This window comes from Magnolia sinica, chromosome 2 (genome assembly GCF_029962835.1).
Source record: "Magnolia sinica isolate HGM2019 chromosome 2, MsV1, whole genome shotgun sequence".
Taxonomy (NCBI): Eukaryota; Viridiplantae; Streptophyta; class Magnoliopsida; order Magnoliales; family Magnoliaceae; genus Magnolia; species Magnolia sinica.
Window position 1 is genome coordinate 3,510,175 of NC_080574.1, and position 15,009 is coordinate 3,525,183.

Sequence of the window (15,009 nt, forward strand, 5' to 3'; positions counted from 1 at the left end):
GGCCTGGGCCCCGCCTGACAGTTAAGACCGAAGGCTAGGCCTGGACCCAGCCCAGCCCTGGAACGGACCTAGAATAGCAAGCCCGAGCCCAACCGGACCCCAGGCCTGAAATTTGATAAATTTCCTCTTTATTAAGAATTTTCCTAATCTATCTGTTGAACAAGTGGGCCATATATGCGCAAAAATACACATTTCGAGGGAATGAAACCAACAAGCTGTATTTAAGATAAATGGGTTGGCTGACCAAGGATTAAAAATGGAAGCTATGTGGGTAGAAAGAGATCAGTCTCTATCCGTCCATTCGGATACTAACATAGGCTACCAAGTAAGTCAATTCATGTAATGTATAAATAACAATGAAGCAAGCCAACAAGCTCAAACATGAATAGTTGGTTGGCTACGCATGATCAATGTGGCATGTTTGTAGTATATAACACACATAAATATAAAGTCAGATTGGGCGAGGCCAAACCGCTTTGGGTCAAGCTAAAATGACTCAAGGCCAGGTCCAATGCAATAAATGATTGGGCCATGCATGCAAGACCTAAGCTCAGCCCGTGGGCCAAGCTAGTAGGTCCAAGCACGGCCAAATGCTAAGTCGGGCAGGCTACCCAGCCCATTTTTGCCCTAACTTAATAAGGCAGACCAAGCCCAAAAACCATGCAAAATCCTAGCTCATTGACAGTGCTAGACTGGAAATGATGGCTAACAAACCTTGCAACAACAACAGCTGATATTCATCTTAAAATGGACCCAAGATTAGTGTACCTACTTACCCATTCCGTTCAAATTCAATGTTATTTATTAGGTGTGCCCCATCATGTATGTACCATCGCATATATATAATGTGATCTATCACAAAAGTGCCATTGAAAACCCCGCACTGCTAGTGACGGAGCGGATAGGCTTCCAAAAGCAGAACAGGCCCGATCAGATACACAAAATTGCTAGAATAGGAGGGGTTGCAATGGGCTTGGTTTGAGCCGCGCCAGGCTAGGCCTGAGCCTGGCACAGGCCTATAATAGTAAGCCTGAGCCGAACCTGACCCGCGGGACAATTTGACAAAATTCCCATTTGCTACTTGAATTTTCCTAATCTATCTGTCGAACAAGCACTCCATATATGCACAAAAAATAAACATTTCAAGGGAACGAAACCAACAAGCTATTACTAGACCAAGGATTAGAAATTGCATATTTGTAGTATATAGCACATGTAAATATAAGGTCAGATTGGGCCAGGCCAGATCAGATTGGGTCAAGCTAAAATGATTCAAACCCAAGGCCAGTGTAAAAAAGATTGTGCCATGTATGTGAGGTCCAAGTTTGGCCTATGGGCCAAGCTAGTAGGCCCAACCACAGCAAATGCTAAGTTGGGCGGGTTACCTTGCCCATTTACACCGTTATTTAATATGGCAACCCAAGCCCCTACACCATGAACATTCCCAGCCCATTGACAGTGCTAGACTAGTAGCAATAGCTAACAAACCTTGTAACAACAACAGCTTATATTCATCTTAAAATGGTCCAAGATTAGTGGTCAAGATACTATAATCTGCTCATCTAAGAGACCATAGGGGCCACGATAAGTCCTTACCAACCATGTGTCCCACTTGTAGAGGTGTCAATGCATCAGTAGTTTTCCATCAACGTTATTCCAAGCCTACCCCGATTTACTAAATTGGCTAAGAGTCTTGGCCTGAGCCCAACCCGTGATTACCTTCTGACCCAAACTTAATGCACTCAAAATTCATGGAACCCAAGCCCGACCCAACCCAGCATGACCATTCTCAGGTTTAAGAATTAAATGTGGATAAAGGCACACCCATCTCTGCCGGTGTGTTTGTATCCATACCCATCGTCTCTTAACTTTATTTCAGGCTTTGGGCCACGTCAGGTCGGTCATCTGGTCCATCTCATTGATAAGCTATATGGGTGAGTTGGTCTAAGTAGAGTATGACACAAACCTTACCCACTACCCATTTAGTTTGGCTCAACCCTGCATTGGAAGTAGGGCTCTCGGCCTGGATTCTAACAAGTCAAAATGTCTGAACCCTTCCTGTGAAGTAAACCCTAGGCCTGAGCTTGGCCCAGGGCCGTGACGACTCAAAATGAGCCTGATGGGCTCTTAAATCAAAGCCCATCCCAGTTTGGTTATTAAACGGATTTAAATTTTACACCCAACCCTGGCCCTCGGGCCGAGTATTCCAGCGCCACCCAGCCCATTGACAGCCCTAAGACTGTAAACTAAAGAGGAACAGCCCGAATACGATGTCCTTTATCCTCGGCTCGTTTAACTTTCAAGAAAGCGCTGCCGAGTGAAGGGATTGAACAAAAAGAGCAATGCCGCAAGATAGCCACAATGACTACTCATTTCAATCCCTTGATGCACGAGCCCGAAGCGCTCGTGTACCTTATCAAGAAATGCAGGTTCCTTAGGAAGCCGAAGCCCATCCAGGCCCACATGGTCCGGACTGGTCTGGACCATGACCCCTTCCTCACAAGCAAGCTCATCGAGGCCACGGCTATCACCCTAACCGGCCACGTGTCCCATGCCCAGCTCATCTTCTCCAGGGCCCACCAACTAAACACCTTCATGTGGAACACCATGATCAGGGGCCACTCTCTCACCGATGCTCCACTTAAACTCCCTCTCTCTCTACCAGCGAATGCACACCAGTGGGGCTCAAATCAACAGCTACACGCTCGCGTTTGTGCTCAAAGCGTTCTGCCGCTTGCTGAGGCTGGAAGAAGGGAGGCAGATCCACGGGCAGATCACGAAGATGGGCCACGATTCCGAAGTGCCCATGATCAACGGCCTGATTTCGGTTGTACGGGAGCTACGGGCACGTCGATTCTGCAAGGCAGGTGTTTGATGTAATGGCTGAGAGAGATTCCAATTCCTGGAGCGTCATGATTGCTGGGTACGCGCAGAATGGTGGCCCACATGAGGCGCTTGCTCTTTTTAGGGAAATGCAGATCTCAGACGTTGATATTCATGGGTTCACCCTGGCCAGCATTGTGGGCGTTTGTGGGGAGTTGGGGGCCTTGGACTTGGGCAAATGGGCGCATTCTTACATTGATAGGAAGGGTGTGGAAATAGATGTTGTTTTGGGGAATTCTCTGGTGGACATGTACGCGAAATGTGGGTTGTTGGATGAGGCCCATACAAGTTTTCAACGGATGGATGAGAAAGATGTTTTTGTGTGGTCCACCATGATTGGAGGGTATGCCATACATGGGTATGGTGAGAAAGCTCTGCAAGTGTTTGCAGACATGATAAGTGCCAACGTGAGGCCCACTTGTGTCACGTTCACCAGCATGTTGTATGCATGCAGCCACTCAGGGCTGATTGACGAGGGCTGCCGATGCTTTGACAGCATGCGGTCCGAGTACGGGATCGAGCCCCAGATCGAGCACTATGGTTGCATGATCGATCTCTTCTGCCAGGCGGGCTGCATCAACGAAGCGCATGACTTCATTTCAAGCATGTCGATTGAGCCAAACGTGGTGCTGTGGCGGACATTGCTTAGTGCTTGCAAGGCCAGTGGCCATGCAAAGCTTGGAGCTTGCATAAGCAGGAAGCTGCTTGAGCTTAATCCTAAGAGTGGCCTGGAGCTTGCATGAGCAGGAAGCTGCTTGAGCTTGATCCTAAGAGTGGGGAGAATTACGTGATGGTCTAACGTATATGCTTCGCCTGGGAGATGGTCTAATGTAAGTAAGATTAGGACTTTGATGAAGAATAGGAAGGTGAAGAGAAGGCATGCTTGGAGCTCCATAGAGGTGAATTTCACCATCCACGAATTTGTGATAGGAGACCACTCGCACCCAGAAAGCGATGAGATATATAGGATGGTGGATAGGATGGCCAGGAGGTTGAGAGAGGCAGGCCACGTCGCAGCTACTACCGATGTGTTGCATGACATTGATGAAGAGGAGAAGGAACATGCACTAGGTCTCCACCATTGCATATGGGCTTCTTCGGATGTGCAAAGGATCACCCATTCGGGTTGTGAAGAATGTTCGAGTGTGCAGCACCATTCAGTGACGAAGATAATCTCCAGCATTTACGAGAGAGATCATCGTCAGGGACCGAGTTCGGTTCCACCACTTCAAAGATGGGAAGTGTTCCTGTGCTGATCACTGGTGAAACTTTTTTCAGTGTTTTGCTACAGCAGTACAGCTATAGTTGCATGGTATGAGAAATGATGTGATCCATGTTCATGTGATTCGAAGCTCACACGTGCAAGTCCGATGCGAGCGCTTGGAACATCAAGATGATAAATGTGCTATCATCTCCCAAGCAAGAGTACCTGGAAGCCAATGCGATTGAGTTTGAATGTGAGAACCGTTTGAGCATTTTACCCAAATTAGAGTTGCCTATGAATGCAGCCAATGATAATTTTGTTCATTCTCACCCACCGCGAATCTTGTTTTGGGGTAAGCCCTATTTGGATTAGTGGATTCCAAAAAGTAAATTATAAAGGTAAATTTCACACCTGAAAATATTAGGAAAATTTGCAGATTTTTTTAAAAAGGTTGTTTGTTTGAATTTCCATTACCATTATACATCTTTAATAACATGTAAGATAGTCAGTAGGTAAAGGTTGAAACCTATTTAAAAAGTGTGGAGACGAAGATAATCACACTTCTGCAAGAAAATGGAAAAATCCCCTGTTTAGGAAACAGGGTAAATGGTCCGATGTGAAGATGTTTTCATCGAAATTGAGATATTGGTCAAACACACCCACCGGTATAAAAGTAAATCAGTGGCTTTGTATGAAACTCAATTTTTATTTTTTATTTTTAATTGTTTTTTATTATTGTTATTATTTTTTATTTACTTCTTAAACAAAACTAAACAGTTATGGAAGCATGGAATTCCAACCCAATATCAGACTATTGCTCTACTAGTACTATTAGCTTATCCGAAGCTTATCCGAACACATCAGAAATCTTTCAAGTGTTACTATCACTTTATCATAGAGCTATAGATTAGATAACACTCCCATAGTAGTCATGATTGCTGAACGTTTTGCTAATCACAACTCTACTGGCTTGAATCCGAGCTCGATAGATTTTTTCACAGCATCCAACACTAGCTGGGTCCTTCTACTAATCTGAGGCCATTCAGGATCTGGGCCACACCTGAAATCTCTGATGCTCATCACCAACCTAGCGAATTCTTGAACCATGAGAGCTTCTTGGGGAAGTGGCGATGCCACCCGAACCTCCTCGGGCTTGTTTGTCCACCCCAGGTGGAGCTCTGAGAAATCTGCACCAGATGTGAGGGAGAAAAAAGCGGACGTCTCCTCATAAGGAATGATGAAGTCCCACAGGCGCAGGGATCCAACATTGCCGTAGAGATTGAGGTCCATCGATTCATGGGCGAGGAAGGAACAATGGAAAGTTGCCACCTTGTTATCCTCCCATCGGAGGGAGGACCCACATGATAAGATGACCCCACGTTGGTTGAAATCGACCGCTGGGAAAGCAGCTACAATTTTGGGTAACTGGTAGTCAGTGGCCCACAAGATAGCTCGAATGCAATACCAGCCAGCATCTCCAAGAGCACCAAGAGCATCCATGTCTGGCTTTACCCGTATGTCATTCTCAAGGAATTCTTTGGCTGCTGCATATGTGGATGTGCTATGGATCTGGTTTAAGATGGGAGGTTAGATTATGATATATGGTTTGCTTAAAATTTTCAAATGGAGCGGTAAAGCCCCACTGAAAAAGGAAGGGTCCATTGTTATATTTAGAAGTCAGGCAGGGCTTGGGTCCGGATCTAATTTCAGGACCCATTTAGAAATAAGCTAGGCCTTGGGTCCATCATTTGGACCTGTCAAAAATAAAAGGGCACCAGTTGGATGCGAAGTAGATCCACCAACTTGGACCCTGTTATATTCAGATCAGGTCACCTAAATTTAATATTAAAATATAAATTTTGAATGATTTCGGAAACCGATTGTTGTTTGCTAGGCCACATGCATGCCAGAGAGCCCATTTGGACACCACGAGTTTCAAAGCGGTCACATGTGTGAAATTTAATCCATCCATTAGGCGGCCCTGGCCATGCAAATGCCCTCATTTGTCCCAGATCCAAAACCTAATGGGCTATCTCGTGGGATATCAAACGCGGTCCAATCTAATGCAACCCAATGGGCTATCTGGCCGGATATCAAACCTGGTCCAATCTAATGTAATTTTAATCTCTTAAATCCCAATTCACACCTGGCAAACCTTTTTTTTAATTTTAATATTTGAAAAGTATATTTTTAAATTGAAATTTTTGCTTTTAATAAAAATTTCAATTAAGAATTATCTCTATTATTATTGTTATTTAATTGTAAGTTATCCCTGACTTTATTACGATGCATATGTAAGAGAGTGCAATGTAATCTCTATGGTAAAAAGAAATAATAACAATTCTTCTTCCTAATCTTCTCTATTTCCATTCTCAATTTACGTTTTCTTTCTTATTCTTTTTTTCTTCCTCACATGTTAAGGCACACATTTGATATTAACGTGTACCAACCCATCATGATTACAATGTAGGAACTTGCTAACCAGCTTGAAATTCAAATCGTAGCCATGGCCAAACTAATTGAGAAACTCTCTCAAACAACAACAAAACACCTTTCAAGACCGCCGAGCTTAAGGAACAATAAGCTATTTTGGTTGGATTTCAAAAGAGGAACGACTATAATTTTGTAGAGTTGAAGGACACCTTATAGACACTTCTATAACTTAACATCGGCAAGACAACCATGTCATCCCCAAACACTCCATCCACCCCCATTGTTGCCCACACCTTCATCAGTTCTAATCACATCATAACCGGCTCCTTTTCCACTCCACGAACTAAATATATGCGGGGTGTATTTATCCTGCTTCACTGGGGATGATCCACTCAACTGGATTTATCGGACTCAACTTTTCTGTAGGTATGAATCCATGAGCATAAGAAGATTGGATTGACTGCTTCTCACCTTGAAGGTAAAGCCATTCAATCGTATCATTGGATGAAAGATATAATAGCTAGTGACATGGACATAGGACGAGTTCAAATGTGCTATCGCTCACTTCAGTACTACAAAATATATGGTTGTAACAATTTGGATTAGTGTAAGAATATGAAGATGAATTTGAACATCTTATAAACTTCATGATTAAACTACCGGAATCTTTTATGATTTATTGCTTCATCATAGGGATGCATGACGATATCTGAGGCAATGTTAAACTTCTTCATCTGGCATCCTTGTCCAAAGTGATCAAATTGACATGATCGGCGGAAGAAAAAAATCGCCCGAGCCAATAAATCCAACCATTTCCACAACTTTTTCTTCCCTCATTTACCGATGCATTGTCTACATCCAAGACATTCATGGATCCTGAAACCATTCCGATCAGTTATAACTGTAATGAACAGTTCCATTGAGGCCACCATTGTAAAATGAAACAACTAATTCTCACAGAAGGAGAGTGGTCAAAAGATGATCCCATGCCCTATGACTTCGGAGGGCATAACATGGGAGAGGGCCGAGTCCCTTTTCTCAATTCCTTAACTTCAAACCTTGAGGACAATATTCTTTTGATGAATGATAGAATAATGTGATTCTTATCTATCAAATCCCATGTGGCAAACCTTTTTCAAATTAAAATATATGATTTTAATAAAAAAAATTAATTGAATGTTATCGCAATAGTTGTTATTATTTAATTATAGATTATTGACGCAGGGATGGACGTGATAAGGTCGATCACCGTCTTCCTCAGGATAATTACTCTGAATCTACGGAGCTTCTCCAGACTCCTCACTGAGATTCCTCGAATTCATGAGGGAAAATATAAATAAATTCTAAGAAATTCAGAAATTAATTGATTGATGATAAAAACAAGATTATAACCCTTTAAATAGTGATATCAAATCTAAGAACAAGTTTCATAATCGAAGTTCAACTCAAACTCCCTACAAAAGTGATTTACTATAAATAGTAAACTTACTATTTATACTCTCATTATTTCTAGTAGGCTTCATGGTTTTCGACCAAAAATAATAAGCGTGTCCAATTTGGCTTAACCAAGTTATTCTCCTAAATTTTCTAAGCCCTTTTCACGTTGGGCCCTAAAGCTCAAAGGATCAAAAGTTATGATTGACCTAAAACTTACTATAAATAATAAAAACGAAATTAAAATGAACTTTGGACCGTCAATCAAGTGGAATCTTGCAAATTCCACATGGGCAGCCCCGCATAGCGGGTTGGTTGGCTAAAGTAGCTTTTCATATCCAAAATCATATATTGCACATCAAACAACTCATTCCAGTTTGAAAAATATGCCTAATCTAGTGTTCTGACCATCATAATCACTTCCGTTTTTTATTGGGCCTTCTCTGGTTCCATCTTGGTTGTGAAATTGTCCCCAACCCGCTCTACATCAATTATCCTTAACTTTATTATGATAGTTATATTAGAGAGTGCAATGTAATGTCTATGACTAGATTAAATAACAACAATTCTTTCTATTAATTTTCTTCATTTTCCTTCTCAATTCCCTCTTAATTCACATCTTTTCCCTTATTCGTTTCTTCATCCTCACATATTAGGTGAAGGCACACAACACAGTCCAAACTCAGTACTATTGGAGCTGACCCATAGAGGACACCATTATCAGACACAAAAGATGAAGCAGCCGTTAGATGCTCTTTGTAACACTTATCTTGACCATTGCATCGACTTTTTCTGACCGCCCGATCCCCATAAATTATCCGATCAGTGACTAGGATCAAATGATCTGGTGTATTTTAGGGAGGATCCCAATCCAGAGTATTTCACAGCAGATAAACGGTCCGGATCTATTACGTGTGTGCCACGTGAGGCAAAAATTTAGAATTTATTACCGATCTGAGCTGCCCGAAACGCGTTGTGTCGGAGAGCGCCTCCTTCATCATCTGTGTCCTCGGGTGGTGCATCCACATCGTGCCATCCATGAACTGGACCCCACTCGACCGGCAAGCATCCAATATCAGGTCCAGATCCGCCACGTTCAGGGCCGTCGGCTTCTCCAGCAGCACGTGTTTCTTCCTCTCAGCTGCCGACACCGCCCACCGCACGTGCAGGCTGGTCGGGAGCGGCACGTAAACGGCGTCGACGGACGGATCGTCGAGGACCGCGTCATAGCTACCGTAGATCTTGACGGAGTCCGGAAACCCGTTCTGGGCCGCAAATCGCCTGGCCTTATCGATCGAACGGCTGCCGATGGCGGAGAGGGTGGAGTTGGGAGCGAGAGTTATAGCTCTTGCTACCTTTCTTGCTATCTCGGCGCATCCGATAATCCCGAAACGGATCGGATTTTCTGCCATTGTTTTATGAATAGTGGAAAATATCTGACGTTTTTTTCTCCGGAAATATCCGCGCCAGGGGGCAGATAGCAAGCAAGGGCGACTCTGGGTACGTTGCGCGACGGATAAGTCATGGTTTGTTGCGACTGTACGTTGCACGTAGCTGTAAAGATCGGTGAACATGGACCGTCCAATTTGTGGTAACGTATCATGGATGTCTCGTGATAGTGATACAAAAACCATTCTGATTGAATAATTCCAGCATCTCAGTAATTGACATTTCCAGAGAGAATCTGCAAATAGACTGATAGGAGTAGAATGATGTGTGTGACTTTTACCCATCCGTCCTAAGGCGTGGCAAGATGGATGGTCTAGATTCACCTATCATATAACCAGATCCACGAATAGTTTATTAGGGAGGGAAGGCAATCGGGACGCTAGTTTCCCGTAATTCAATGCTCCTGGGGATCGTCCAAGTGAAATTCATTCCGTCCATCAGTTTAGCCCACTCAAGTTAGACTGATGGGCAAGAAAAAAATGCAGATGGAAGAGTTAAGTGGGCCACACCACAAGAAACATTAGTAATTGAATGCCAACCATTGAAGCCTTCTTATACGGGTGATCTTATGAACGGCCTCGTTGGCGTATGAACATCAGACCAGGAAAGGCTCGGGTGTCTCCATCCCGACCGTTTCGTGCAGCGCGGGATTGAGTTGTCCATCTGTCTCATTTTTAAGATGAGCGGTGATTTGTGAATGGCCTATCAGGCTTTTGGGCAGGACTTGGGCTGAACTATCAGGCCCATGGATCTTAAGAAAAGTTGAGTGGATCTTCTTATGCTCATGGATTCATGGCTACAGAAAAGTTGAGTCCGATAAATCCAGTTGAGTGGATCATCCCCAGTTAAGCAGGATAAATCCACCTGCATGTATTTAGTTCGTGGAGTGGAAAAGGAGCCGGTTATGATGTGATTAGAACTGATGAAGGTGTGGGCAACAATGGGGGTTGATGGAGTGTTTGGGGATGACATGGTTGTCTTGCCAATGTTAAGTTATAAAAGTGTCTATTGTTGTCAGATGCCTTTAATCTGACGTTGCTCGACCGGTCAAGTGAGCCGCTCGACTAGTCAAGCACTACTCGACTCAAAGTCCAGCATGTTATTATTTTTTGTGTTCGGGCCACTCGACCAGTCGATGGGATGGCTCGACCAGTCGAGGTTACACAAATCCTACGCAGACTACGTAAATTTGAGATGGTTTCCGGACTTTTCCAGACTAGGTGTGTAAGTGGAGTTTTCTAAACTATAAATAGGGGTCTCTATGACTATTCTAAAGTATTCTCAGGCTTTTTCAAGGGTTCCTAAGAGGGTTTTAGGATTATCAAAGAGTGTAGCAAGGGTGAGATTTGAGATTGTTCGAATCGGGTAGGTCATCTCTCTTGTAATTTCTATTTCATAATGGATTTCTGTCGCTTTGTGCCGTGGCTTTTTCCCGTAAGGGTTTTTCATATTAAATCTTTATGTTCTCTTGTGATTGCTTAACGTTATTAGATTGTTATTCTAGATCTAGATCTATATGATTTCGCAGCACAAATCTCCAACAAGTGGTATCAGAGCAATCGTTGGGGCACGGATCTGAATCTGCAGGATTAATAATAATGGGAAACGGCAAGTTTGATATTGAGAAGTACTCAGAAAAAAATAATTTTGAGTTATGGAAGGTTAAGATGATTTGCCTGTTAACCAAGCAAGGCGAGATTAAGGCTCTTGAGGAGCGAAAATTTACCATGAAAGATGATGAATGGGAAAACCTTTATAGTAATGTTTTAGCTTCTATCCGTTTATGTCTCATAGATGAGGTTCTCTATAATGTTTCGAGGGAGAAAACTGCGGCTAGTTTGTAGGCGAAGTTAGAGAACATTTATACAAAAAAGTCCTCTGAAAATTGCCTACACTTGAAGCTACAATGTTATACCTTCAAGATAACAAAGGGTAGAGATATAGAAACCCATATCAGCAACTTTAATAAATTGATGTGCATATTATTAGATATGGAGGAAGTAGTCAAAGATGAAGAACAGGCATGTATATTGTTGAATTCTCTTCCTGTATCATATGAGTCTTTTAGGGACATGATGTGCACCGCAAATAAAACCCTAAGCGTTGACAACATTATCTCAGCCCTTCAAGGGAAGACTATGAGAAAGCTAAACGGTAACTTGGGAGCATCTTCTAATGCACTGATTACGAGGGGCAGAGATTCTGAGCAAGGTACAAGATCTTCAAGACCTAAATCCAAATTCAAGGGCAATAGCAAAGTAAAATAAAGTGTTAGAATTGTGAGTTGTCTGGACATATGAAGAAGGATTGTAGAAATTCTAAAGCGAAAAAAGAAAATTCAACGACTTCTTCCAAGGAGGCCAATATTATCACATCTGATGAAGAAACAAGTGGTGGTGATGTTCTGTCTGTGTCCATGATCGAACATGTTCACGACAATCATGCAGATGAGTAGATCCTAGACATAGGAGCGTCATATCACATGACTCCTCATCGGAGTTGGTTCGCCAGTTACAGAGAATGCGATGGTAGACAAGTTTTTATGGGCAATGACAATGCCTGTAATGTTGTGACTATTGGTACGGTGAGCATCAAGATGTTTGATGGGATGGAGCGTACCTTGACTGACATCAGGCACGTTCCTAATATGAAGAAAAGTCTGATTTCTATCAGTGAACTTGAGACTATAGGGTGCAAGTTCACCGGTATTGATGGTGTCTTTAAAGTTTCAAAGGGGGCACTTATGGTTATGAGAGGGCAAAGGTGCGGAAACCTTTACAAGTTGATTGGGAGCACTTCAGCAGGTGGAGTAGCAGCAGCTATTGTAGACTCCACGTCTCTACGTATGTGGCATGCTCGTCTAGGCCACATGAGCGAGCGGGGCATGAAGGTACTTTCTGATCGATGTTTGATTCCATTTTTTTAAAAAATCTGATTTAGATATATGTGAGCATTGTATATATGGTAAACAATTTAAATTGTCTTTTAAATATAGAAAACATGTTTGTAAGGGAGTGCTTGATTATGTGTACTCTGACGTATGGGGGCCACTGCCAGAAGTTTCCATTGGGGGGTCGTCATGGTTTGTTTCATTTATTGAGGACTACTCTAGGAAAGTTTGGGTTTACTTCATGAAACGTAAATTCGAAGTTTTCACCATATTCAAAAAATAGAAGGCAATGGTGGAAAAACAGTCAGGGCGAAAAATAAAGGTTTTAAATACTATCAATGGTGGAGAATTTACTTCCACTGAGTTTAATGATTATTGAAAGGATGAAGGGATCATCAGGCACAACACAGTGCGCCACACGCCCGAGCAAAATAGTGTAGCTAAGCGAATGAATCGGACTCTCCTAGAGAGGACCAGATGCATGTTAAATAATGCTACGTTGGGCAAGGACCTATGGACTGAGGCTATTAACATGGTCTGTTATTTGGTGAACCGGTCTCCTTTAACAGCAATTGAATGTAAAATCTTATAAGAAGTATGGAGTAATCAGAAAATCGACTACTCAGATCTACGCATATTTGGTCATGAGGCTTACTCTCATGTACCGTCAGTTAAGAGAGATAAGCTAGACCATAGAGTCAAAAAGTATATCTTTGTTGGCTATGGCATTTGTGTGAAAGGTTGTAGGTTATTCGACAAAGTCACACGCAAGGTCATCACTAGCTGTGATGTCAGATTCGATGAAAGCTCCCTATTTCGTAAGAATGATCAAAAGGAGCAAGAGGAACCAGAAAGGGTGATCGTAGACATCCAGATTGACACAGATAATACTCAGGTTGAGACAGATGCGAAAACAGACGTACAGGATCAGGTGGAGCAGTCACCTGTGAGAAGGAATCCACCGCGTGATCGTAGGTTACCAGCAAGATACAGGAACAACTCTAATATTACATACACCCTCATTTACAGATGAGGGGGACCCGTCTACTATTAAGGAGGCTCTTAATGAACCTGATGCAGAAAAGTGGAAGGCGGCTATGTACGATGAGATGGACTCGTTGCACAAAAATCACACATGAGAGCTGGTGGAGCTTTCTGTGGGCTGAAAAGCGATCGGATGAAAGTGGTTATTCAAAAGGAAACATGATAGATATAAAGCTAAATTAGTAGCGAAGGGTTACACTCAGAGAGAAGGAATCGACTTCACAGAGATATTCGCGCCGATGGTTAAGCAGGTGTCTATCAGATTCGTGTTGGCACTGGTTGCCCAATACAATCTTGAGCTGGAACAAATGGATGTCAAGACTACATTCCTGCATGGGGAGTTGGAAGAGCAGATCTATATGAAGCAACCAGAGGGCTATGAAGTTAAAGGGGCAGAGAAAAAAGTTTGCAGGTTAATGATGTCATTATACAGCCTAAAACAGTCGCCTTGGTAGTGGTATAAAAAATTTGATTCTTTCATTGTGAGTCAAAAATTTACTCGGAGTGAATACGATCACTGCGTCTATTACAAGACACTGAGTGATGAAAAATTCATCGTCCTAATACTGTATGTTAATGATATGTTGATCACTTGTCATGATATGTTTGAAATCAACATACTGAAGACTCAGTTATCAGGGACATTTGAGATAAAAGATCTGGAGGTTCCAAAGACAGTTCTCGGCATAGATATTCATAAAGACAGGAAGAAGAGCAGTCTTTGGTTATCACATGCCGAATACTTTGAAAATGTGTTGATCAAGTATGGGATGGACCAAACAAAGTCGGTGAGCGTTCTCCACGCAGCTCACTTCAAGCTTTCCTCAGAACAATGTCCTAAATACAATGAAGAAAAGTAGGTTATGTCTAATGTGCCTTATTCGAATGCGGTTAATAGTTTAATATATGTCATGGTTTGTACGAGATCAGATATTTCACAGGCAGTCAGTGTTGTGAGCAAATACATGTCAAATCCCGACAAGCAACATTGGGAAGCGGTGAAATGGCTACTTCGATACATTCGAGGTACGAAAGACTATGTCTTAACTTTTGAGAAGACAGGGACAAAGTTGGTAGGGTATGTGAATTCATTCCGACTACGCGAGCAGTGTGGATTCTAGAAAGTCTACTTCAGGATACTCGTTTGTACTAGTGGGTGGAGCAATCAGTTGGATGTCGAAGCTTCAGTCTATGGTGGCTCTATATATGACCGAAGCAGAATATATGGCAGTGACGAAAGCGTTTAAAGAATGTGTTTGACTCAGAGGCATGATAAATCAATTGAGACTTTAGCAGAAGGCCGTGCCGGTTAACTGTGATAGCGAGAGCGCTATCAATTTGGTTAAAAATTCTATTTATCACTCACGTACTAAACACAATGATGTTCGTCACCACTTTATCCGACAGGTGGTTGAGGAAGGTGGTGTAACACTGGAGAAGATTCACACCAGTATGAATCCAGCAGACATGCTCACCAAGGTCATTCCTACAAAGAAGTTCAAGTTATGTACAACTTCTCTGGGCTTGGCGATGGTGTAAAAGAAGGATGGAGTGTGCACGAAAAGCGTTGATTGAAGCTATGATATCATGCAGAGATAAGAGAAGAGGGCAACAAGATACACGGTTGAAGATTAAAGGCATGGTGGAGATTGTTGTCAAATGCTTTTAATCT

The 15,009-nt window shown here is 42.6% G+C and overlaps 3 protein-coding genes across 3 annotated transcripts; 2 read left to right on the forward strand and 1 right to left on the reverse strand.

Moving 5' to 3' along the window:
* The first annotated feature begins 2,879 nt into the window (after positions 1-2,879).
* LOC131238001 (putative pentatricopeptide repeat-containing protein At5g40405) lies at positions 2,880-3,626 on the forward strand. Its single transcript, XM_058236130.1, has one exon. It carries the CDS (start codon positions 2,880-2,882, stop codon positions 3,624-3,626), a length of 747 nt encoding a protein of 248 aa, XP_058092113.1.
* Positions 3,627-3,734: 108 nt separating this feature from the next.
* Positions 3,735-4,208, forward strand: LOC131238002 (putative pentatricopeptide repeat-containing protein At3g49142). The gene is made up of 2 exons (XM_058236131.1): positions 3,735-4,020; positions 4,162-4,208. The coding sequence occupies exons 1-2, from the start codon at positions 3,735-3,737 to the stop codon at positions 4,206-4,208; spliced, it is 333 nt and encodes a 110-aa protein (XP_058092114.1).
* Positions 4,209-4,954: 746 nt separating this feature from the next.
* On the reverse strand, positions 4,955-9,437 carry LOC131232084 (uncharacterized oxidoreductase At4g09670-like). The gene is made up of 2 exons (XM_058228415.1): positions 8,905-9,437; positions 4,955-5,656 (listed from the first exon to the last, which is right to left on the reverse strand). The coding sequence occupies exons 1-2, from the start codon at positions 9,364-9,366 to the stop codon at positions 5,042-5,044; spliced, it is 1,077 nt and encodes a 358-aa protein (XP_058084398.1). The 5' UTR covers positions 9,367-9,437; the 3' UTR covers positions 4,955-5,041.
* Positions 9,438-15,009: the final 5,572 nt, after the last annotated feature.